Source organism: Psammomys obesus, unplaced genomic scaffold (assembly GCF_907164565.1).
Source record: "Psammomys obesus unplaced genomic scaffold, mPsaObe1.curated_primary_1811, whole genome shotgun sequence".
NCBI classification, from domain to species: domain Eukaryota; kingdom Metazoa; phylum Chordata; class Mammalia; order Rodentia; family Muridae; genus Psammomys; species Psammomys obesus.
In genome coordinates, this window is record NW_026587216.1 from 51982227 (window position 1) to 52009594 (window position 27368).

At 37.2% G+C, this 27368-nt stretch overlaps 1 protein-coding gene across 2 annotated transcripts in view; it reads left to right on the forward strand.

Moving 5' to 3' along the window:
* The window catches only part of Mms22l (MMS22 like, DNA repair protein), a 123459-nt gene that overhangs the window by 46404 nt on the left and 49687 nt on the right, over positions 1 to 27368 (forward strand). For both annotated transcript variants that reach the window (XM_055603626.1, XM_055603627.1), the window contains exon 13: positions 1723 to 2232. In XM_055603626.1, the coding sequence (XP_055459601.1) occupies positions 1723 to 2232 (510 nt within the window). The remainder of the gene's footprint in view (positions 1 to 1722; positions 2233 to 27368) is intronic.

The following is a 27368-nucleotide window of genomic DNA, read 5'->3' on the forward strand; positions in this document are numbered from 1 at the left end:
TCTGCTTTGATAGTCTGCAGGGCAGAGCCTTTCAGAGGCCCTCTGTGTTGGGTTTCTAGCTTGTTTCCTGTTTTCTTCTTCTTCTGATGTCCTTTCCTTCAGGATGGGGATTGAGCGTTTTAGTCAGGGTCCTCTCTCTTGATTAGTTTCTTTAGATGCACAGATTTTAGTTTAATAAGCTGAGTGTGGTAGTATGCCCCTTCAGCATTTAGGGCAAGAGAATTGTTACCTCAAGAGCATCCTTAGTTACATTGGGAGGTCAGGACCAGCAAGGCTGCATGAGAGACTTCTCAAACTTAAGTACTTCTATGAAAAACATAACACTCATAACTCCATTAATTAAAAAATTATTATAATACACTTGAGAGTATTAATGGGCCAATACTCAGTATAACCATTGTAGTGGGGATAGTATGGGAAGAAAGAGAATTAAATAGGTCCTTACTTTGTGGAGCATATGAGCTCTTACGTATGCAGTTCCATTGTGAATGAACACTCAATCTGTATGCTTTAATTATTTATATCTTAACAACCAAATGTATATATAGAAATTATAAAACAGCCTCATTCACGAGTAGAAAGTCATGATGAATTATATTCCAATTTTAAACTCTTGAATGTTGAGAGAAATGTACTGTTAGGTTATAGTGGGTAACTTTGATGAGAGATTAAATTTTGTAATGGTTGGCTTAGGTATTTGAACTCTCATAACTTTTCCGTACAACTAGGAAAAATAACCTAGCTCCTTGAATTGTTATACAGTACAAAATAAAACCATGTCTTTCTGAAGGGTGGAGGGGAAAACATTTAAGAACAGTTATGAAAAATTGTTGAATTAAAACTTCAGTGAGAGCACTCGGAATTGTGCTTAGAAGAGTTTGGTTTCAATTCTGTGGTAATGCTTGAAGTAAGCAGTTTCTACAGGAAGGGTTTATTTGCTTCTTGGTTCTAGATTTTCAGTCCATGACCCATGGAGGTGCATAACACTGAGCAAAAGCCACTTGCCTTCTTGCCAGGGACAGAAATACAGAGTGACAGGAGGATGGTGTCTCAGTAAGTGCCCTAATTCTATATGGCCTCTATCCTACAGATGCCACTATCTCCCAGTGCACTTCACTGCTGCACAAGCCTCACACCCCTGGACATTTTGAGGTCCAGGCTATACCATATATTCTGTCTTACTTGTCAGGAAGTAAGGAAAATGATGGGAATTCAAAGGGGAAAGGTCTGCACCATAGGAAATGGCGTTTCCATCCTCGTTGGGAGGAGCTCCTGCACCCTGTGATCCATAGCAGTTTGCTATGTTAGTGGGCATTGCGAAATAGAAATAGTGACAGCGCAATTTCACAGTGACAGTTAACACTTGACCTAGGGCAATGGCTCAGTGGGTAAGGGTGGGAATTAAAATCTCCGTCATCTTGTGAATGCTGGGCAGAGTCAGAGGCTGACACAGTCTTAGCCCTTGAGAGGTACAGACAGTGGACCCCTGGGGCAAGGTGCCCAGCAAGCCTGTAGGAAAGGATATACTCTGTGTTCAATGAGAGGCCCTATCTCAATGTGCGGTACAACTGAGAAAGACTGATGCCAACCTCAGGCTCTGTACCACACATAAAAAATTAGCTGATTTTATAGTAACACTATGTCATGAATATTGGAGGAAAATATTTTTAAATGATAGATTTTAGTTAATGAGCTAATGTTACTATTTTTCATGTTTTATAGAATATACTCTAAATTTCATCAAAAACGAATGGAAGAACTAACTGAAGTTGGCCTACAGAACTTTTTCATCCTTTTTCTACTGTTAGCAGCTGTTGCAGAGATAGAAGATGTAGCAAGCCGTGTTTTAGAGCTCCTCCGTTTCCTCAGGCCTGCCTCCACGCCATCTCATAGAGCCCTTGTTTGGAAGGGTCAGATGGCATTCCTCCTGATGTATGCCCAGAAAAACCTGGACATGGCTGTTTGGGCTGAGAAACTGTCATGTGAGTTCCAAGAGAAAGCCAAGGAATTCTTGGTGTCTAAGAATGATGAAATGGCCCAGAGGCACACTCTGTGGACACTGCTCTCCATCTACATTGATGGGGTTCAAGATGTGTTTGAGAGCAGCTGCTGCTTATACGCTGCTCACGCGCATCTTCTCAATGATGGATTTAGCATGCTGCTGCGAGCCTGTGGGGAGTCTGAGCTTAGGAGAGTGCTGAGCTTTCTACAGGCTGTGCTGGCTAGAATCAGGTATGTTTTCTAACACAGTGCTGGTAAGCTTCTCTTTTGAAATACTTATGGACTCCAAGTGTAGAAGACCGTGATTTTACTTCTGTTTTGGTGTATGTCATTAGTTTTCAAACACTAGTTCTTCCCAAGAAAGCTTTTATGTAGGCACGGGCAACAAAAGTAAACTGAGAGCACCCTGGTGTGAGTCTGGAGCCTTTCTGCATTGTTTCTCCCCCAAGTGACCAAAAGAGGTGCACTAGTTTGACCAAAACTAGCACAAGTTCAAGTGTAAGGCGGCTTTCATAGAAGTCTATGGATTTTTCCCTTAGGGATGTTTGGGTTACAGTGTACTCGTTTATTTTAACTCAGTATTTTGTGTGTGTATAATGCATGAATGTGAGTGGGTATGCACATTCTATGGCATATATATATAGGAAGTCACAGGACAACTTTCAGGAGTCAATTCTTTCATGGAAAATCTGGGGATCAAATTCTTGTTACCAGGTTTGCACAGTAAAGGGTTTTACTTGCTAGCCATCTCGCCACCTCCTACGTTGTGTGACTTTTTTCTTTAAAATGGTGTTTTTAAGTTGGAACTGAAAGTTTACTTGTAATCTCCACTATCTCAAATATTTCCTGAAATTGTAGTTGTATTTTTTAACAGAAATCAATACAAGGCTTATGTTTTAAGGCTCATTCAAATTGTACAGATATGTTAATTTACAGATATACTCATTTGTAAGTTATTGACTGATATAACTACAGTTAGAATATTCATTGCATTTAGATTATTTTGTAAATTTTACTTTTTGAGTATGTTTTTTTTTTTTCTTTCTTTTTTCTTTTTCTTCTTAAGACAGGGTTTCTCTGTGTAGCCTTGGCTGTCCTGGACTCACTTTGTAGATCAGGCTGTCCTCGAACCCATAGTGATCCACTTGCACCTGCCTTCCTGAGTGCTGGGATTACAAGCATGCACCACCATGCCCAGCTGAGTATATGTTCTTAATAAATTTATCCCTGTATAGTCATTGTTAGTGAAAAGTTGGCTAGAACTTGAATGTAGAAATGTGTCTTTAGGGGCTGGAGCACAGTAGAGATACGGATCTTTGAATAAAAATGTTTTTGGAGTCAGAATATATCAACATATTTTCTTTTATCTAACAGACTAATTTCATTTTAAATTCATTTAAAAAATAGCATTTCCCTGTGCTTTCTAGCTTAAGTAGAAATTTCTGTCTTCATTCAGTTTTGGTTGGTAATATAAAAAGCAAGGGGGCACTATTCTGAACTGCCATGGTAATTGAGAACTACCATACTTGGAAGATTTAAAAACAAAAGAACAAGGGAAGGAAGAGTTTTACATCTTCAGAAGAATCAGTCCTAGAAAAAAAGTAGCAAAATGTAAAATAATTTTTTTTATTTTTTTATTTTTATTAATTACACTTTATTCACTTTGTATCCCCCCATAAGCCCCTCCCTCCTCCCATCCCGATCCCACCCTCCCACCCTTTTCTTCACGCATGCCCCTCCCCAAGTCCACTGATAAGGGAGGTCTTCCTCTCCTTCCTTCTGATCTTAGTCTATCAGATCTCATCAGGAGTGGCTGTATTGTCATCTTCTGTGGCCTGGTAAGGCTGCTCCCCCCTCAGGGGGAGGTGATCAAAGAGCAGGCCAATCAGATTATGTCAGAGGCAGTCCCTCTTCCCATTACTATGGAACCCACTTGGACACCAAACTGCCATGGGCTACATCTGTGCAGGGGTTCTAGGTTATCTCCATGCATGGTACTTGGTTAGAGCATGAGTCTCTGGGAAGACCCCTGTGTTCAAATTTCTGGTTCTGTTGCTCTCCTTGTGGAGTTCTTGTCCACTCCAGATCTTACTATTTCCCACTTCTTACATAAGATTCCATGCACATTGCCCAACAGTTGGCCATAAGACTCAGCATCTGCTTTGATAGTCTGCAGGGCAGAGCCTTTCAGAGGCCCTCTGTGGCAGGTTCCTAGCTTGTTTCCTGTTTTCTTCTTCTTCTGATGTCCTTCCTCTTTGCCTTTCAAGATGGGGATTGAGCATTTTAGTCAGGGTCCTCTCTCTTGATTAGTTTCTTTAGATGTACAGATTTTAGTAATAAATTGTTTTTATTCCACCTTTTAATATTAAATTTAATTTTGAATAGATTTTGGGGAGGTTGATTTTGGGGAATTAAGAGAGAGAGTCTAGGCTGGGAATTCAAAATCATGATGTAATTGAGGTGGGCCTGGAATTCAGAATTTCATTGTTCTAATCTGTACCGTCCAAATGCTGGGATGACAAGGTATATGTCACAATGCCTGGCTTTACATAGTTTTTTTAGATTCATCACCTATAAATATTCACTCTAGCAGTTTTCTGTTTTGTTAATATTCTTTCTTTACATTGTGAATATAGTGTGGTGAAATGTGTTAACCCTCACCTTCACTCTGTAGTTTAGTGATTTTCTTAGGAACGAGTTTGTTCTTTAGGGGATATTTGGTAATGTCTGGAGATATGTTTAGTTGTCACAGCTAGGAAGATGCCCCTCGCATTTTGTGTGTGGAGGCCATCATACATCTAAAGGTCTAACAGTTCACCAGGTAAATCATATAGCAGAGCTCAGCAGTACTGAGGCAGAGGAACACTGCTGTACTTCTGATTCCCTAAGGACATTTCAGATGTTTTCTGCCATTTTTACATTTAAAGTGTTCTTGATCTGTATTAGAAACCTCCTTTTCTCTTTGCTTAGTATTTTCTGGGCAACTTTTTATGTTGTTATGTGGAGACTTACCTACTTCTTTGTAAAGACTACTTAGTGTTACATTATAGTGCTGTATCAAGGATTTATTTGCACCATTTGTCCCTAATAATGACATTGATATTATTTACCATCTGTATTACAGCACATTTTATTTAACATTTTTATATAAGTGCATCTGTGTACTTGAAGAAGTGTATCTGTAAATTAATTTGTAAGAATAAGTGGTCGTGTGTTTTATATATGAATGGATATCGTTGAATTTTGTTCATTTTCATTTTTAGAACACTGGAAAATAACTTAGGAAGTGCATACACACTAAGATAGAAACAAAGTACCGAGTTTAGTGGAAATGCCAGAGAAGAGAAACAAACTAACATTTGTTTGAGTCTATGAAATTCTCTTTGGTGATTCTGTAAAATTTCAGTGAATGGGCTGGAATGTTTAGCACTTAAGAGTACTACTTGTTCTTGGAAAGGACTTGGATTCCGTTTCCATCACCACATGGCAACATTGCAACCATCTGTAACTACAGTTCCAGGTGATCAGATGACTTCTGATGTACATGGATACAAGGCACACAAATTTCATAGAAGTATATGCACACAAAACACCCATACACATGAAATAAAAATAAATAAGCTTTAAAAAATTATAGTGTGGAATAGAAGAATATTTCAATAGTTTTTGAGGATTTATAATTTTCAAATATTACCACCTTTATTAATTCTTCCATTTAGTCATAGATGAAAATGAAATTATCGATATGTTTATCCCATTAGATTTCAGCCTTGAGACTGTGCTCTTGCACTGTGCTCACTGTGCCTCCTTCTGATGTCCCTCACGGCATCACCTCTGTTTCATTCAGCAGTGGGAAGCACAGTGAGCACAATCTGCAGACTGGAGGCAAGCCTGAAATTGTCATTGCTTGTGCGTATGTGCATGAGCCTTTTCCTTTTCCTTCTGAAAAATAGTGGCTTCTTGGAGGCATTTGATTCTCTTATTTTAGTAATTTTGCAGTTTATGAATCAGAAAATGAATTATAAAATGTGGAGACAAGTAAATTACATGTAACAAAATATTTGTCTGATTTATTGATGTCACATCAACCACTTCAATGTTATTTTTGTGATTAAAACAAAATTTTATTCTCTAAAATTCAAATTAGTAAATTATTTTAGCATTAAAGCCAATCCATCTTAAGAATTCTAAAAATACTGCTTAAAAGTGCCGTATGAGTTATAGGGTTTTGTTAATGGGGACCACATTGGTGATGAATTTAGAGATGACCATAAGGACTGCAGGGGAAAAGTATACCCAAACACAGTGTGGATTGTATATAAGGTGAAGCAAATTTACATTTATGCTAGTAGTTTTTCTTAACTGTTTCTGAATTGAGTTTGAGGTTTGCTCTTCTTGGAGCAGGGTGTATGTCTGTGTATGTGTGAGCATGTGTATGCTGTTTATTGTTAGAGCAGACTATGCAAAAGCAACATTGAATCCATATACACATGTATATTTTTTGTAAGATTGCTTTTTGAAAAAAACTTAGGTGTGTACACATATGAATATAGGTGTCAGTGGAGGCCAGAGGGCACTGGAGGCCTACGAGGGTATCAGGTTTCCTGAGCTGGAGTGAACAAGCAGTTGTAAGCTTCCAGATGTGGATGCTGGGTACTGATCTTGGGTCCTCCAGGAAGCCGCCTTAACCACTGAGTTACCACTGACTGAAAACAAGTGCCATAAAGAACTGGTGTCAAAAATAGAGGAGCTTTGAGAGGAGTCTGAGGCCATTCTGAATGATGCCAGCAGAGTGGTGCAGCTTGTGAAAGTCTCGCTGCTGTTACACTGTAGGTTTGTTGGCTCGTGCATCTCTGGATCTTGGGTGGTCATTTGTCATGTCTTCATTGAACTAACCACAACATGTATAACAGACTGTGACTTGGATATTTTCAGTTTAGCGCTTTCAGATAGATATTGGCAGTGCAGACAAGCATTTCCTTTGGAATATTTTTATGAAAGTCTCTAGAAATCACATAGAATTGTTTATTCTAAAAAGAAAGGGTGCCTCTCCCCCTTTTTAAGTCCTTTGTTTATCTGAACGTAGAGTTTTCTTTCCTGGGACTGGAGAGATGGCTCAGAGGTTAAGGGCACTGTCTGTTCTTCCAGAGGTCCTGGGTTCAATTCCCAGCAACCACATGGTGGCTCACAGCCATCTATAATGAGATCTGGTGCCCTCTTCTGGCGTGCAGGTATAGATGCAGGCAAAGCATTGTATACATAATAAATAATAATAAAAAAATCTTTGGAAGAGATTTGTTCCTGATTTTTTAAATCCAAAACCTATAACTTTTGTTGGAAATTTTCTTTTTTGGTAGCCTACGTCAATTACACTGTCCACTAAAGATATTATTGAAAAGCTCAAAACATTTGGGGTAGTTTTTAAAAATTAAAGCATAGGCACCTGTTCTGCTTTAGAGTTGAGCACAAAGCTAAATTCTTTGACTTTTGATTTAGCTAGGGAAGATGGATTACATAGATTGATGATACTTATTCTTGGCTGCATCCCTGCCCAAGGGAAAGGATGAAAATACTTTACCTTAACAATCTCCTCTGTTTAAAATTCAGACGGGAATAAAGTAGCAGCCCTTGCATAAATGAGTGTGCAGTTGTGTATCTGTGAAGTGTGAGGTATGTTTATGAGTGTGTGCAGTGTGTGTGTTGAATAGATAGCCATTTAATAGCTGCATGACAGAAATTACAGAATTAAGATTCCTGATTAAAGGGAGAAGCAGCTCCCTCTAGGCTGTTAAGAAATAATAGCTTCATATGCCACTTTTTTGCTAACTGAAGCTGATGGCTCACCAGAGCATCCTTTATTTCTGATTAAGTAGCATTGTGAAAATACTGTCTTGGTTATATTAACTAAATACCTCTGTTTAAAACTCTAAATGTCAAATAGGTTTATCGGTCATCTTTAGCATTTTACATTTCCTTTATGGAATCACATTTCCAGTTTTCACTTGTTGTTATTTGAGGTTAATATAAAAATGCAGTCTTTCATTTGTGGTTAGGTGTAGCTGAAAGGTTTTCTTTAATTATATCCATTCGGCCTGCTATAGTTAAGAGTCTGTCAGCATTTCCATTATAAACCTCTATTTTCAGGTTTTATAACATAGCTATGAAAATTAGCTCTGGGCAAAAACTTGACACATAAGGCCTCGTGGGATTCTCCCTCCTCCTCATCCCCCTTTTTCATTTTTAGTGATGTAAGGGTGAGTGGTTTCAAAATGCCTTTTGGCACCTGCAAATATCATTTTGAACTGAAAAAAGAAACAATACATTTTTAGGCTTTGTAGTTGTTTGTTCTAACACTTAAGGGAAATTGTGGACTTATGAATTTAAGCCAAATGGATATTGATCAACTGACATCCTATTTTGTATTAAACAAGAGCCTAGTATCAAAGAAGTCTAAAGGTATTGGAGAACTTGCATAAAATGCTAAATGTTGACACTAAAAGTATGTAGCATAAAGGAGATGATTACATTCCTTTGTAGTATGGCTGTGTACAATTCCCTAGAAGATTAAGCTTCTTTGCCTTTTTTTCCTGGCTTGAAAATACACTTACTTTTATAACCAACCCCCACCCAACCCCATGAGGTTAGAAGATCATCTGCTTTTTATTTTACTGTCCTGGTATTAGAAGAGAACAGGAACAGAGGGAGGGAAGGAGAGTGAGCGAGAGCAAGAGAGAGTGCATGTGCATACATGATGAGTTCAGATACATACTTGTTATTTCCCTCAAATATTTTCCATACTTAGTGCTACCTTTTACTGGTGTGATGTCATTCTAAACAGAAGGTTTTCTTTTTCTTTCCCTTGGGGAGAAAACCTGGTCTCCTTGATTAGGAAAATAGGTAGTACATGAGGAGTTACTCTCTTGAGGGTCTGCTGTGCCGTATACTGTGAACACTGTTTCTTGAAAAAAATGGGATGTACATTCTGGACAGCATGCAGGCATCTTCCTATCATTATGGCGTGTCTAGTCATGAGGATAGACTGTAGCAATAATTTCTGAAAAATAGTTTATTACAGGTAAATGTTACTAGGTAAAACTTTTATGCTAATATATATTATGTAAATTTGAGGGCAGTGTTATCATAATTTCAGGGAGAGCACATAAATGCTTCATAGAGAAGTATATTATCAGTCTATATTTGAGAAACTGAGTCCAAATATGTTGCTTACTCAAGAGTGAGCCAAAAGGTGCACAAGTATCTCTAAAGAATGTAATATAAACTTTAGTATTTGGGGAATTATAAAATCCAACCTATGTAAATACATTTTTATGCCATTTTATATATCTTTCAGCCAAGTTATATATTTTATAAATTAGTATTTTGACCATATATATTTTTAATGAGGCTAAAATTCTATAGTTTATTTTTTACATATTTTGTAAATTTATGTAGTAATGCAAACTACATTCTATCAGATTAACAATATTTGTTTACTTTTTATATTTTGCTGAACTTCTATATTTTTTTCATGTGTAGGTATTATTGTCTAGATCATCTATTGGATTGACAATGAACTTTGCTCTAGAGATAATACATTTCCTGCATCAAAATAAGGTGTTTTTTAAAGATCATATAAGAAAAAAATTATATATCCATATCATTATTGGCAAAGGTTTATAAGTGAAAGTTTAAATATTTTGTTTGGGTATATGTATAGGAGTGGAGTTGTTGAATCATGCTGCTTAACTTGCTAAACTGCATTAAAGAGACTATACCATTTCATATTTATTCCTTCCATATAAACAAAGTGTATCATATCACCGAGAGATTGCAGCCTCGACAGTATGGCTGCTATGTGACTTTTCTTTTGAGATCTTCATGGGTGAGAGATGCCACCTCATCCTGATGCTGTCTGCACGTCTGTGGTGATTAATAATACTGAACATATTTTCATATGATTATTGACCATTATCTCTCTGAATAAGTCTGTTCATACATTGTATACATTTTAAAATATTTTGTTATTGAGTTATATAGGCTTTTTATATAGTCTAGACACAGACCCCATCAAATATATGATCTGCAAATATTTTCTCTTATGGATTAACTTTATTCTTTTTGTCTTTTACTGTATAAAAGCTTTTATTTTTTGGTAAAGACCTATTTTTTGTTGCTCTTGCTTATATTTATTTCATATTCTTTTCTCACCTTTACCTTCTTGAATAAAGAAACTGATTATATCATTTTCACCTAAGTGATATTCTGGTGGGCATAGAAAAATAATTATGCATCTCTGGTCTTCAAAGCCATCCACAATCTGACTCTCCTGGCATGAATTAAGTCTTTTGTGAATCCCCCTTTATTTAATCAATTGAAGCTACCTTTGCTTATATTTTCTATCAAAACTCATTGAATGGTTAGACTAAAATATGGCCAAGATGATAGAATGAATCTGCATTGAACCAGCTGACACTGTGAAAAGCATGATTTTGAAAGGATTAAATCCAAGAATGTAATTGTTAAAGCTAGAATATCAAATAGTCAAAGCCTCTCACGAGGGGCATACAGGCAGGGTAGCAGACACAAGAGGGAGATAAGTCATTTAGAGGCATTTGAGGGCAAGAGAATTTTACAAATTAGTACATAAGAGCTGTAAGTAGAATCAGAACCTCATGAATGGAGGAAGTCATTCAGTATTCTAGGCAGCCAACAGGTAATGTGCCTTTTGCTTTTGCTTCTTGTGAAAAGTCTACCATGGGCTGCAGGGAGTACACATTAAAGTAAGGGCTTAAACTCTTACTGTGATTAACAACAGCACAATTGTAGGGAAGATCTTCTGGACAGTTGTTACTGCGGCAAAGAGCAGAAAATCGGCTGGAGAGTTAGCACAGAGAAATTGTCCCAGTTGGGATTGGGTGATTAAGAATATGTTCTTGCTCACAGAGGATCTGGTTGGGTTCCGAGCACACACACATGGTTCACAACCGTACATACTCAGTTTCAGACATCTTCGACACCTTCTTGTAACCTGTGGATACCAGGTATCTGCAGATACAACACTCATACATAAAGAAATCTTTGAAAGGGGGAGGTGGTGGTCAGAAAAACAGTTGGAAAGCACTGACATGTATCTATTCAAAAGAAGGGTTGTAATTATCTTAGTGTATTCAATATGTGGTGCTTCTCTTTAATTTCTTTTTTTATTATTGTGTGAACAATATCTTTCAGGCATCTCTGAAATGTGTACTTACCGAAGTATCATTACGCTTTGTTTTGTTTTTATTTTTTCGAGGCAGGATTTCTTTGTTTAACAGAGCTCTGGTTGTCCTGGACTCACCTTGTAGACAAAGCTGTCCAGAACTCAGTATCTCAATGAAGGCTTGCCTCTACCAGCCCTCCCCCGTCCCACCCAGAGTGTTGGAGTTAAAGGCCTTTGCAACCACATCTGACAAGTGTCTTTACTCTTAAACAATGTGTTTCATTTGAAGGCCTTTGCAACCACATCTAACAAGTGTCTTTACTCTTAAACAATGTGTTTCATTTGAATTGCTCTAATGTCCTTTATTGCTTTCAACTTCATAGTGTAATTATTTTTCTGCAAAGGATACATATAAATGCATAAAAGTTTTTTTCAACAAATTCAAGTAACACTTTCAGTGACTACTGTAGCAAGACACATGTGATACAATCAAATGAAATTTATTTAGTATTCATATATTATATCAATGATAGACTGACAGGAGAAAGAAACTTAGATGTCTATTTAAGTCATAATCATTTTATATTCTGTTATTTTAGTCACCATATTTAATAGATAATGGTTTGTATTTCTCAGTATTTTATGTTTATACAACCGATCTTGTTAGTATCTACCGGAAAGCAGACAGTGCTTGTGTAGTTAGGGTGTGGATTTAAGGCAGAAATCTAAAATTCATTTTTTATTGTGTGTTTATTGCCTCCAAAGCATCTCTGAGTAGAAAGGACATCCAGAAGATTCTAGGAAATACATTCTTTCTAATTAATTGGAATGTTTTGATGGTATTGAAAAGCAAGGCTTACCATGTTTATTTTATGTAGCTGAGCTGTTAGTGGCAATTTTTTGTTTTGTTTTCCAACTTAATAAGTATCATCAGACTCTTTGAATACTTGAATAGGGAAGCAGGTGGAGTAAGAGGGCGCTTGAGCTTCTTTGTCTTCAAAAAGTTTGAGAACTACTCTGTTGAAGCTGCATCTATAAGAACTTTATCCTCTAAGTAAATTGTGTTGGGATTGGATGAGAAGCAAGATACTTGGAAAAGAGAACTGAGAAAAGAGAATAAAGAAAATAAACTATTAAATATAGTTTAAGAAAATTTCACAGAACTGAAGATTCTGTGTTGGATAGTCTAGTTACTCCAGTGCAATGTAAGAGAACAGGTTGACAGTAAGGATCAGATGTGATGTTTAGAGCCTGTAGCCTTTATAAGAGAAAATAAGAATGCTTCATGAATTTTTCTTTGCCCTTATTAGTCTTGGGTGCTTTATACTTGTTTTGCTTTTGCTTTTGAAATCTCTGCTTATCAGTCAAATTTCATGTTCTTAATTCATTAAAATTTTGTTAAGTATGCAAGTGGAACATTAGATTTATATTTTCAAGATTATCCATTAAGGAATTTCAGAAATTAATCTTTATGAGGTTTTTGGTTTTTTGTTTTTTTGCATAATTACTACCAGGAGTTTAAAGTTACAAAAATTATGATGGGGAAAGTGGGGTAAAATATAGAAAATCTACTTTCATGGTGACAGAGGAAAAGAGAAGAGAAATGAAAGGGGTAGAGACAGAATACTGACACGAGATTAATAGTATTGAGTGGGTCAGGGACAGATGAAATGCACTTTAAAGAAACCACTTGATTCCTGCTCGGTTTTGTAAGGAGAATGCTGTGAGTATTTTGGTATTTTGGTATTAATCAGTGGTAATAAATTAGAGGATGCTGAGGAGTTGAACGCATTGCCGTCTTGTCCGAACTCAAGGTTCACGCCAGGCTTTAGGCCTCCCCTGTCCTGGAAACATTAGATGCAGTCGGCCATGAGCTTGTGGGAAGATATCCACATTGGCTTACACAGCACCAATGTCATTCTGATTCTTAAAAGACACGTTGTCATTTATAATAAGTATTAAAGACTGGTGAGTCCCCTTTTGTGACAAGTTTGCTCAAGTTAACTCTTCTTCAACTGTGGGATAGGTAAAATCAACAAAAATTATTAAATGGACTAAAGCCAGAGAAACTTGATGTCATACACTGGAACTGTGACTTGGTTCTACAAGGGAAGTGCTCTGTGGAAGTGAGTAAAATTTAAGAGCTACATATGTGTTGTTTGCACTAATGTAATGGTGTGATGTCAGTGTGGGAAGGAAGCCAATATCTTCATTATGTCCGTAATTATTTTTGGATTAATAGACTCACAAGGCACTATAAATTACAGAAAAGACCTAAATTTATTGTAGTCTGAAGTACACCTGGCTAGCCTCACAATTTCTTTTATCTCCCCAAAGCTGTTGTCTTTTATCATGTGTTTTACAGACAACATCCAAGGACGTTTCGTTCTGGCATAAGGTTTACTTTTGCCACCATATTGTTTATAAAGAATAGCCTTACCTTCCTCCATTCGTTCTGTAAAGAAGTATGAGTAATTGCTTTTTAAAATTGTATTTATTAACATTTCAACAAAATCGAGAATAGGGAGTGAAACTGGCATTTAAAACTCTTAATTTCAATTGTTTCTTCTTTACCTTACAAGATACATATTTTTCTCTCTTCAGGATGTCTCTTGTCAGATTTAAGGCTTATTTAAAATGAAAAGAAAGCTGGAGCAATTTTCTTTATTCCATTTCAGTCTCCTAAGGCCTATTTCCCCCTGGTGAGCTCATAGCAACAGGGGGGTTTAAGGGAATTCAGCTTTCTGCAAATTAATGTCTCACATCATGAAAATTCAGGACTTTTTTTTTTTTTTTTATCTTGAAAAGTAATACAGTGAGTGCGAGTATTATTTCTTGCCAGCGGGTGGAAGATGAATGATTTTGTCACAGTTTTACTGCTTGATGAGCAGTGTCCTGAGGGTCAGGCTTAAGTCTGTGTCACTATGCTGCTCATTACTCTTGAGCTAAATAAGGGCTGATTGGATCTAAATTGCCTAGCACATGGGCCACAGATGAGCTCAGTGAGCAGGGGATGACCTGCTATTCAGTCTGGGAGTAACCGCGGTGTGCAGATGCAGCATTAGAACACCGTGGGAGAATGAGAGGCTCCCGGCTGCTGCCAGCAAAGAAATCGAAATGTAAAACTCTTTGATGCTGTGATGTTAGAATTTGAAATGTAGGAAGTGACAGGTTGATGGTACTTATCAGCTTTGGCTGGATTAGAGAACAGTGTCATCTTGCTTCTATAATGACAGAAGAATGAAGCGAGCAGCTAACTACAGTGCGGAGCAGAGCCACTGCTGCTGCCACAGGCAGGCGTTGCTGCCTCCTACTGGCAGTTTTCCTGGAAACCACAAAACCAGATTTCCAGAAATCTGGTGTGCTTTTGGTGGGGGGTGGGGGAGGGGGAGCTGCTAGTAGAATATACAAAATGGCTGGAAAGTAGGCTTAAAGCCTACTTGATACAGTAAATGCCTCAATCCGGGGAAATTGGTTGTTTATCAAAGCAAAGTGCTCCAAACACAGCACAGGGACCCTCCCTTAAATCCATTCTAAGGGACTGCTCTTTGAGGGGACCTCAGGTGGGTGGGTGGGTCTCTCAGTTATATATTTTCATCAGTAACAGCACTTTACTAAAAAGTAATCTTCGGAGTCTAACAGCAGGGTACCAACCACAGTGCTAGCATAGTTTGAAATGTACCTGATAGAGATACAAAGTAAAAAAAAAAAAAAAATCCTTTGAGTGTCTCTCAGGGAGGAGTGGGATAGAAGACAAATGTCTCTTATAAGCCAAAATTTTTAAAAAAAAACAAAACCATCAGAAATCTCATACAAGACTGTTTCCTTTAATTGTACTTCCTCAGTTGTAACTTAAAAAAAAAATCGGAATCAGACATTTGTGGTATTAATCCAGAAAATGGAGATTAACTGGAAAAGCTACCTGTCACATAGCATTACTCTTGATGTTTCGTTAGAGCCCATTCTACTTTTCAAGTTCATATGCATTTTAAAGCAAATAGATTAAATATAACCAAATTAGTGCCCTTTAATGTAAATGGCTATTAATAGCTTCCCATATCAATTGCATTTATATTATTTTGGTATCATAATTCCATTTTATATGTGTAGGTGTGTAGATAGACAGACAGACAGAGTGGTCAGCCCTGAAAACATGTGCATGCAGCTATCACTAGACAGACTCAGCCTGTGTTATTTGTATATTTATGTAGCAGTATTGCAGAAAACGAGGCCATGAATTTGAAAGGGAGTATGAGAGCATATGACATGCTGGGGGGAAAGGCCATGGGAAGTTTGGAGGACAAAAGAGAAGAGCCCATGTCTATTTGTGAAAAGTTAATGTTTTGTTTGATCTTTCAGTAGTTAGATACAAAGATGTATGGAAAGTATTTTGTGTCTAGACATGTTCTTTTTACTGTGAAGTTACTATCCCACTCACCGGGTGTCATTCATAGAGCATGATAAGTAATGCTTTAACATTCACTGACTTGATTGTATGTGGAAGATATTTTTAATATAATTTAAAATATAGAACCTTATGTATAGCTAAAATATTGTTGGGAGGCATAGTTGAATTAAGCTCAAGGTTAATATATTTGCATGTACTTACATAAATAACTATATACATTCTACAAATTAGGAAAGCTTATAGTAAAAACTTAAAAATTACTATTCTAGTTTGTTTATAAGAAGAAAACTGCAGAAATAGAGGTGGCCAGCTTTCAAATATGTGATGAAATGACTCTAAAAGGTTCGGTAAATTATTAATATTTCCAAAAGTTAATTTTTGTTTCTTTCCCTTTTAATTAGTGTGCCCAACCATTTTCTTGAGGTTTATTTCTTTCTACAGCTGCCATCTAAAGTGGTTTTTAAAATAAAGTTGCATCATTTCTTTTCTTCCCTTCTCCTCCCTTCAGACCTGTGTCCTCTCCCTCTAGCACACTAGTGAAGTGATCTGTTGGCCCCACTCCTTTCCAGTTCCTGGCTTCTATGTCTTTAGCTATTGTTTCACATATATACACACAAGTGCATATCGTATACGAATAACACCTGCAGGGCCCTGCTTAGCAGCCCTTGTCTACACTCGTCTCAGGCTGGCCACTTAGTATGGTGTAACCAGTTCAAGGCTCACGCCTGGGGAAGATTAAGTTTCCTCAGCAGTTATTGTTGCTTGTAATTCTTTGTCGAGGGGTGGAGCCCCTTGAGTCTGTCTAAAATTAGCATGTCTTCTTGATGTTGTCACTGTGTATGGCTTGTTTAGGCAGCCATATTATTCCAGTATTATGGTATCATGGGGAGGTAAGCCTTCCTCGGTCTTTCTCACAGTCTTACAGCAGACTTCTTGACAGTTCTTCTAACCTTCAGCGTTGTTCCCTGAGTCTCCGAGCAGAATTAGTGTTGTAGATGTATCCATTGGGACTAGGCACTCTGCATTTGACCGGTTATGGTTTTCTGTAACAGTCTCCCTCTGCTTCAGGGAGAAGCATCTTTGATGAACAGTAAGAGCTACACTTATTTTGTGTAGAAGAATAAGTAATAGAATTAGAAGCATTTGAAAGCTTTAGAGAGATGTTAATGATTGTCTTACATTCTTTTATTATCAAACTTTATGTATCTTGGAAAAACTAAATAAAAAAGTGTATATATTAATAGAAGAAAATTAAAGTTATGTCTCTTCTTAAACTGCCCTCCTCCAGAGGGCGCCATTAGCAATAACTTGGAGATTATCATTTTTTAAAAATGTGTATTTGTCTGTACCACATGTGTGCACATGCCCATGGAGGCCAGAACAGGGTTTTTAGGTGCCCTGGGCTGAAGTTACAGGTGGCACTTGTGATCTGGCCAACTTGGATACTTGGATTCTCTGCAAAAGCAGCTAGCTTCTTACCTGCTCTTAACTGCTGCTTTGAGCCACACCTTTTTTTTCCCCCACCAACTCTTTCAGGTGAGAATCAAACTTAAAAATTATACTGTGAAATTTAACAACTTGGTTTGTTTGCTTGTCTTTTTGAGACAAGATCCTCTGTTGCCCTGATTGTCCTAGAACTTACTATGTAGGGCAGGCTGGCCTTGAACTCAGAGATCTGCCTGCCTCTGCTTCTCAAGTGCTGTGATTAAAGGCGTGCACTACTGCTCCTGGCTCCAACTTTTTTTTTAACTAAGAAAAGGGCATCTCTGTATGTACTATGTACATACATGTTAAGACAACACTGTGTAAGCTTCCATTTACTGAATCCAGCAAACATACAAGAGCTGTATATTAAATTACCTTCATTTTGTTTTAGTTTTCAAAATCCAATTTGCTTGAAGATTTGGGTTCCTTATTAACAGGTAATAACAATAGCTTATTTTTCTGAGTTCTTGAAATAGCCAATGCCTGATAAACGTCTCCCTAGGTCAATTAATGCTTGAGTCATATAAAGAGTCATTTACTTAAAATAAAAAATTCTGTTTACTTTTTGAAGGTCAAAAACACAGGTTTGACTTTTTTTCTGCTAGTCATAATCTTTAGCAAGTTGTATAACTTCTCCAAGCCTCATTTTTCTAATTTGGAAAATGCACATAATTATACACTAAAGAGCTGCTTTGAAGAATAAGATAATACATGGTTAATGCATACATAATATCAATAGCCTTTATTGTCATTACTGGTTATCCCCTGGTTTCAGAGAAGTAAAGGGAAAGCATGTGACATCCCAGCTATATTTTAAAGTTTCCGACTTTAAGATTTTTGAGTTTCATTTTTAATTATTTTAGTAATATTTTTTGAAAAACTCTTCCTATTTTAAGTAAATTCATAATATGTTATCTTATTTTTCTTGGTATATAACAGAAAATTTTGCTTTTAGATGTATAATTACAAATGAAACAGAAATTACTATTTTTCCGTCAGTTGATTGTGATCAGGTGCCTGACAGGTAGCTGCTATGGGACTTTGTGCCCTGTTGGGAGAACAGTATATAAAAACATACTACTGTTCTCGGTGCTCGCCACCTAGGGAAGTAGACATGTAAAGAAATGAAAGACACTGTGATTGATAGAATAATAGACAGATGCTGAAGATATTTTCTTGAGACTTGTGTACCATTATGGGATTTTTCTGGGATTGCCCTGTGACAAAGGATGGATGTGGTTATGCGGCAGTAAGTCATTCCTGCTGTGTCACGTAACTGGCAGACATTAGAAGGGGGTGCTAAAGTCTCTAGAAGCTTGTCCTTACGTGGACTTAAGTTCAGATGCTTTCCTGAATTGTTCTTGATATCTTTTGTAGATTCCTTTAATGAAAATGATTAGCTACTTCCACACATAGAATTATTGTAAATCGTCATGATGGTATTTGCCATGACTGCACTTTTCCACAGTTTCTCTGACACCATTTTTCATCTATTCCTGTTCTCTCTTATTGTAATGCCATCCCCTTTATATGCTACACATTGTTAGTCTTTTGAGCACAGCATACTTTAATATTTTGTTGTGAAAAATATAATCCAAACCAATACAATATTGCTTTGAGCATTTAAAAATTATGTAAATTTTCAGCTGCCACTTGCTTTTTATTTTAACTTGATTTTGCTGATGTATATTACTAGAGGGTGTGCATATCTGAGAAAGGATAGATTAAACCAAAACCAAGAAATGCTGGTTTGGGGAATTGGATGCTCCAGTCAACTTTCTTCACAAATAATGAAAGAATGAGTGTCTATCTCCTGTTATCCTGTATTTATCCTGTGGGGTAACTACTGCTCAAGATTGAGAAAGAGTGATGGCAAAAAATGGAAGACATAAAAGTTAAAACTTTTAATATTTAGGGAGAATAAAGCTAATTTATTTTTAAATGGTTTAGCTTTGAAAAGTGTATATTCCTGAAAACTTATCCTGATAATGATTCAGTAATACTTTTCTTGATGTATACAAATTTTAAGGGTATCTTTGAGATGGCCTAATAATTAAGTCTATCTACTGATCTTGCAGAGGACCCAGCTTTGGTCCACATCAGATGGTTTGCAACCATGCCTGTAACTCCAGCTCAGTGGGGTCCAATACCAAGGCGCCCACAGTCACTTGTACATGCATGCGTGTCAATTCACACAGGCAAGACACATATAAATACATTTTTAAGCCTTGAAGGATTTATGCATATAAATATCACAGTCTTAAAATTATGTACACTTATGTAACAAGGTATGTGTGCTTTTGAGTTTTTATTGTTTGGTCTTTTGTTGGTTTGCTAAGGGAAAGTACAGTGTAATTTAGTAAATATTTCTTGGGTTAGCCCCCCCCAACTATGTGTGTAAGAGTGTTAGTATGTGAAAATGCCTTTGGACTAGTAGAATGTATGAAGTCGTAAAGAACAGCCATTTGAGGTCTCTAAGTACTTCTGTCTCTTTCATTGTTTTTTTCTGAATTCTGAAATAGTCCTTATCTGTAATTTCCTATGTACTGAAGACTAGTAATATAAAATGTTGAATAGTCTCCAGAGTTTATGTAGTAAATTCCACACACCGTGTTTCCGGAGACACAGCCACGCCACGTGTCTGTTTCAGGATCATCTGCGTTACTAGTAACCACATCTTGGCTTTCTCACAAGGGAAGTTTAGCCTTATGGAGAAACTAACATGCTTTCATCTTCTCATCGTTCTGCATAGACTGAAATAATCATACTGTTTGACTGATACCCTGCATCTGTCATCTAGAGAAGCAGGAGAAACTTTCATAAACATGTAAGCTCACTTAGAGAGGAAGGTGTATTCCCATAGGAATAATGGTTGTTGGAGAGTCTAATATAATTTCTCACATACATATATTTTGTCATACTTTCTTTTATGACATTCAGTTTGAAATTACTCAAGTTAGAAAATTTTTATTCAAACTGGTATTTCTTCCAGCTTTTCTATTTTTAATATAAGAATTAAAGTGAAAGAAATAGATTACATTGCTGCCTGTTCATATTAGCTATGGTCTTTGATATTAAATACTTTCTTCATGTGCTCACGTAGCTATTAATACAGTATTTACATTTATTTAGGAAGGAGAAGCCACTGGCTTACGGCTAACTTAAATTTATATGAAGAAGCAAATTGAGCTAGGATACACAGTGATCTTTTGTCCCTACTTCATACCATGGAGCCTTAGGCCACTTTTCTTATTTCTCCTCTCCATCTGAAGGATGAGGACCACATAACCAGTTTTATGTTGAATGCACTCCTATTTGGAAGTTTTTCTTTTCCTTTTAAGGTTGATGAATATAATATGATTTACATTGCTACTACGATTAATTTTAACTCAACATTTCTTTATCTTCTACTTGTGTTTATCTGTTTTCTCATTTTTTGACACACCTGTAAAATAAAAGTACAAGGGAGAATGATAAGGAAAAATTTTAAAGACGACCTAATAATGATCCAGGTATCATCAAGCATTTTTACTTTAGTCAGTAGATAGTTGTTATTAGATATTCAGTACATGCATAATTAAGGAATTTTGGAACAACTTCTTTTATAGGATGTTTTCAGATAGAGACATTGATGGTATCATTGTTCATTAGTAACCAGCTTATTTGCTTAGGCCTCTTGTGTATCAGAGACTTGAGGCAGTTTGAGTTCTCATTTTCCTTTGCTTGGGGGAAAAAGAGATTTGAAGACACAATTATAAATTGTAACTAGGTGGGTTCATTGGCAAAAGGTAGTGGGAAGATATATGTCTTGACAGCCATTGTTGGAGAGACACCTTATAAGGCTGCAGAGATGCTCAGTGGTTATAAACACTGGGTGCTCCTCCAGAGCACCAGAATCAGGTGGGTCACAACCACCTATAACTAGTTCTAAGGGATCTGATATCCCCATTTGGTCTCTGGGCATCCACATATATGTTGCATACACACACACACACACACACACACACACACACACACAGAGAGAGAGAGAGAGAGAGAGAGAGAGAAATAAGAATAAAACAAAAAAGGGGTGGGGGAGTGCTACAAATTTAAATGATAGAAAATAAAAAGACTGGGATTTAAGGTCCTTAAGACCAACTTGTGTACTTCCCACCCCATGGAATCACATGTTCCTTGTTTATTTAGTTCCTGATCTTCTTGCATGTGCACAGTTAACTGAGAGAGACCTATAGACAAGGGACATGGTAGGAACCTACAGTGGTAATCAAGGCTAATCATATTAAAATGTATTTATAAGTGCTAACCATTTCTATAATGAAATTTTTATTCTTTATATTAATTACAGTTTATTCACTTTGTATCCCAGCTGTAGCCTCCTCTCCCTCATCTCCTCCTATGCCCCTCTCCAAGTCCACTGATAGGAGAGGTCCTCCTCCTCTTCTATCTGACCCTAGCTTATCAGGTCTCATCAGGACTGTTTGCATTGCCCTCCTCTGTGGCCTGACAAGGCTTCTCCCTCGGGGGTGCTAACCATTTTTTTTTATTTTTATTTTTATTATTAGTTACATTTTATTAACTCTATCCCAGCTGTATCCCGCTCCCTCATTCCCTTCCAATCCCACCCACCCTCCCTCATCTCCTCCCTGCCCCTTTCCAAGTCCACTGATAGGGGAGGACCTCCTCCCCTTTCATCTGACCCTGTTTTATCAGGTATCTTCAGGACTGGCTGCAAAGTCCTCCTCTGTGGCCTAGCAGGGCTGTTTCTCCCTTGGGGGTTGGGGAGGTCAAAGAGCCTGCCATTGAGTTCATGTCAGAAATAGTCCCTGTTCCCCTTACTAGGGAAACCCACTTGGTTACTGAGCTACCACAGGCTACATCTGAGCAGAGGTTCTAGGTTATATCCATACATGGTCCTTGTTTGGGGAAATAAGAGAGTTTTGAAGTTTTAACTAGGCCCAAGTATTAAAGGAGTAAACAAAACAATGTTCTAATAGTCCTGGCTAGTTCGTTTAACCACACAATAATGTTTAAGACATGTTTTAAATAATTAGGGATTTTTAAAAAATGATAGCTCTAATTTTTTTGAGACAGGTTCTCACGGAGTTTTGAACTAGACATATACACCAGGCTAACCTCAAACGTACAGAATTCCACCAGTCTCTGCCTCCTAAATACTTGTATTAAAGGTGTATACCACCACACTTGCTGTAACTCTGACTCTTATACTTAAATATGCTTCTTATGTATGTTTAACTAATAGAATCATTCCGTTTTCCTGTGCTCTAGGAATCTCACTTATTCTCTAGGCCTAGTTATCCTAAGCTTGTTATTCTCTTTATATTATCCATGTAAACAAAGAGGTTGTAATTTTCATTGACTTATATGCTCACATATTTCTCTTCTTTAGATAATGTGTGTGTGTGGATAGGCTGTTTTAATGTTGATACTCTTTCATTAAGCCATGTATCTGTTTCATCAGTGAGCGCAGGTCCTGTCTGTGTCCTAGCAGGGTTACTTAAGCCGTAGGGCCATGCCTACTGCAGAGAGGTCTGACTGAGAATCAGCAGTGGCTGGAGTATTGAGGCAACCACTGTGAAGCTCCAAACCAGAGCAGGGAGATCCTCACATGACCCTTCAATTGATGATTTTGTTTGTAGCTATTCTCTTTCACTTATATGTTTTGGGGACAGCAGTGCATCTTGAGTCTCATGTGTATCATTTAAACTAAACACATAACATTTGACCTGAAAGTTCTTCTTTCTCTTTAATATGTAAAAACCATTTTCCAGTACAGAACTTGGTGACAGTTGTATTTGCCCTATGAAGCCACCAGTGATTTGTTTCCACACTACAGTAATCCAAAGCTGACCTGAGATAACCATTTCCTCTGCTTTAACTTACTTAGATCTGTGGAGAGCTCAGTTGGGGAAAGTGATTGGAACTTCTTTCCCTCATCTTTTTGGAGTGTACTGTGAAATTATCTTGCGTGGAATCTTGATAAGATGTTTTCCCATAAACATTTCAGTTTTTGAAGAGCTGAAGTTGCATTGTTTTGTGAAAGATTATCATTTTAAAGATATCTCTAGGCTTGGTCTTTAACTTAACATTAGATTGTTTCTGTTTTTGAGTAAATAGTAGAGAAAAAGAGCTCCAATGAAATACTAGCACAATTTGAAACATAATTTGTCACAATATTAAACTTGCTCCATCTAAAACCTAAAAGACACAACCCAGGTTTTAATTTCTCCTCCTTCTTCTCTTTCTCCTCTCACCTGTCGTCCCCCCTCCCCCCCCTTATCTTTGTACTAATTGTCTGATGCCTTCTGGACTCTGGATAATGGGGCCTTAATGGCCTCTTGACCATACTTCTATCGGATTGAAAATTTTTAACTTGTCTGCTGCCCTTTGTTGGCCGCTTTCCCTGGAAATGCTTGAATTAGCCAACTGTACAGAGAGAGTATGTGTAGGGTCCACAGTTGTTTCAGTGAGCTCCATTGTTTTGAGCCTGTGGTAAAGAAGGGTAGAACGGAATAAAGCTGCTCACATAATGGCGGCCCTGGAATGAACAAATGAGACAGCATTGAAAGGCACACTGTCAGTCAACCAACTTTCTTCTTCTGTACTCTGTCTCATAGAGTCCATCTCTTCCCAGTAACACCGCAAGTCAGGAAGCAAGCCTTCCTGTCATGAATCATAACACATGCCCTTCAGAAAACATCCAAATATTAATTCTCTTTTTAAAGAGCTCAGACCATGGCACTTAAGTCCCTTCTTAACAAAAACTTTTGCCCCCTTCTCAATTACCTTTGATAGGTAAATGGACTGTTAAGATAAATTATTGTAGGTACAAATTCCTTTGAATTTTTTATGTCCTGCAAAATAAGAATTGGAGATCAATTTTGAAAATTGCTTAGCAACCTTTTATTGTTAAGCATGTTCTGTAAATTGTGCTTCTAGAAAGTGTGGGAATGTGGAAAAGGAAAGGAAAAGAATTAAAAATGGTTCCAATAAAATGGTTTAATTTATTCTTCTGCAGTTAAGCAGTGCTCCTGGTTAACAGAAATACCCTTCAGCTACACAGGATTTTGGAGGGTTGGAGGGCACTCATTTGCACATAAATAGCCATTAACTGATAAATTCCCAGAGGTCTCCTGTTGCATGTTAGTGGTGCTGACCTACTTAGCTAGCTTAAATTTGTTTTACAGAATTATTATAATTCTGTGCTTAGTACTTAAACTTTGTGATTAATGCATGTCTCACAATACAATTAAAGTATAATTACACAGTTTTGCAGTTTTCTATCATGTTATTACTACAAAGATCTGGATTTTGCAAATACTAGAAAAGCTAAGGTTTGATTTTTTTCACGTTTACTGTTATGTGATCATGTTAAATGGTACTCCTGCATCTGAGGCGTGGAGGAAGAGGAATGGCCAACTGCATGTAGGGCGTGTTAGCATGAGGGATCAGAACACATGTGGTGTGCTATCCACATTGGCATGGACCATACATCTTGCTATGGTTTTCAGAACTACAAATCCTCATTTTAGTTTCTTAGAGAGGCCTGGTCACTGCAGCATTTTCTAGAGGCAGGGTAAAACATGAGTCTGTGAAGAAGCACTGAAGCACAACATGGGAATCTGACTTAACGAACAAGATTTTTGTCTTGTAATGTGGATGAGAAGGAACAAGCTAAGTCACATTTGTTTTGAGCTTAAGAATATTTGTAAATATTTTTAATAACAATTAAAACAAAATGTGGTATTCAGAACAGAAATGTTCACAAAGCCCACAAGTTTTCCAGCTTTCTCACTGGGTGTTTTGCAGTTCTCCGAAGCATTGGTTCTTCTTGGTTCTTGTAAAAATTGCTGCTGTTCATCTCCTAGCACTGCACTGTTTTCTCTACTGTGTTTAGAGTCATCTCTGGTCTGTCTAGCATCTGCCTTGTCGGGACCCTTTACATCTGTTACTACTCTTTTTGGTTTGAAATTCGTGAGTGCTCCTTAAAGGTACATGGCTTGAAATTTATGTGTTTTTTTTTTTAACATAAACAGTCAAATAAAATACTAAAGGATCAGCCCCTGTTGAAAGGAGTAATGAAACACTTGGATTAATCTGAAACATTTAACAATTCAGCTTTTAAGAATGCGTTAAAATTGTGTTCTGTTTTATGTAATAATTTAAAAATATTCATTAGTAATCTCTAATGAACTGCAAAACCTTTTCCTAAAAATTCTTCCAAGTGTCAGTTCAGGGGTCAGTAGGGTTTGTCATACCCCTGTGTCTTTAAGCAAAAGAAGTACTGTTGAAACTTTGGCATATTTGAATGGTATTCAGTTCTAGTATACAGAGAATTTAGCATTCTGTGAACTAGGTAGTTTAAAACTATTTGTATTTGATATGATGGAACCCATGTAGGCATTTCAGAAAGAAAAAAAAGTGGTCAAAAGTAGCAGCCTCTGTGTAAAGTTGATGTACAGTTTTCTCCAAAGAGAAAGTGGTTACCCTGTAATGACCACTCTGATGAATTCAGAAATTCATTGATTGTCCCAGCTCTGGGTAGATTAGTAGAGACTTGCTTGAAGGAGTAGAATTTATGAAATGTTTGCCGCATCCGGCAAGCTGGGCTGCTGTAATACAGCTGCCTCCTCAGTGGTTTGCTTTGATCCTGTGGAATGAAAGGACAGGAGGATCAGCTCAGGTCTAAATGAGATTACAGCTGGTTCTGCTGCTTATCTGGTCTATTGCCAACTAGTGTGGCTTTGCACGTCCTAAGGGGTTTACAACAGAAACTGTTTATTGAGTATCATTGGTTTACTCAACACAAGCAGGCTAATCCTTCCCAGCCTCAGCATGCTGTAGAATTGTGCAGGAGCCAAACCAAAAGCTGGTATTGCCAGACCCTCTAGAGCCCTTTGTCTCGCTCTGTATTGATTTTTACCTGAGTTAAAGACAGTGAAAAAATAAAACCAATAACCATTCCTATTGTGAGCAAAAGGTTAATCTTACCTAAAATCTTACAAAAAGCATCTGTTAACCCTAGAAGGGACAGCCTTCCTTTTTGCCTTTTAGTCAAGTGGGATTTTTTTAGTTTTGAATTTTAAAGAACAAGATAAGAAAAACAGCTTACGAGGTCTTACTAGGCATTGAAAGTTAAATACTTAAGTCTCTTCTGGTAGTGCTGTATAACAAATGGCTTTGTATATGGAATTTGAGGTAGCTTATTTCTAAGTAAAACTTTTTACTTTATATCCATTTCACATGAAATGTTATTTTGCTGTATTACTGACCAGGCTGGAAACCTTCATTGAGGAAAATAAAACCCGTCATGAATGACTGATCATTTTATCTAGTGATATTTTGGTTAGTAGTATATTTCCCTAACATATAATAAGTTGCTGACTTGGGTATTGTAAAGACATCCTTTAATAAATAATCAAATCATATTTTGCTCTTCTGTCAGATACTGTAAAAATTTGACATGTATGATTTTTATTAACATAGTTGGATCTTGAACGCATTTTATAGAAGATGGTGTTTTGGGTCTGTTACTTTGTACTTAATTTTCATTTTTTACTCATCAAGTTATTCAACCTTTGGAGTATATTTTTTTTTTTAATTACCAAACTAGAAATAATATTTACTTTGCAGAATTTAATCAGACTACATTAGAACATATTAGAAAATAGTGGAAAGAAGCACCGAATCAGGTTAGTCAGGGCTACTGTAGTTGATCAGGAGCCCAAATTGAAGATTCTATGCGTAGAATCCTTCCCCTGATGTTAAAGTGGTATTGAAAAGCTGAGTAGCAGCAATCCAAAAAGTCCTCAGTGATTGCAGATCACAGTCATTTATTATTATGAGTGTATGTCCATGCGAATGTGGGTACGTGTGGGAGCCAGACACCAGCTTCAGGCTTTGTTCCTCAGGGTTCATCCACTTTGACCTTTCAGACAAGATCTCTCACTGAAACATGGTGCTTGCTGATGAGGCAGACTGATTAGTCACCAAGACCTAGGGGCCCACCTGTCTACACACTGTCGGCACTGGCATTGTAAGTGCATGCCGCTATGCCTGGCTTGTTATTTTATGCTGATGTAGATAATGGAACGAGGTCTTCATGTTTGCACAGCAAATACTTCACTGTCTGGGATATCTCCAGCACCTCCTCCATTGCTACCGTTAGAGATGTCTGTTCTCAGATATGTGGAAACAGAAATTGTCACACATATATATATATATATATATATATATATATATATATATATATATATA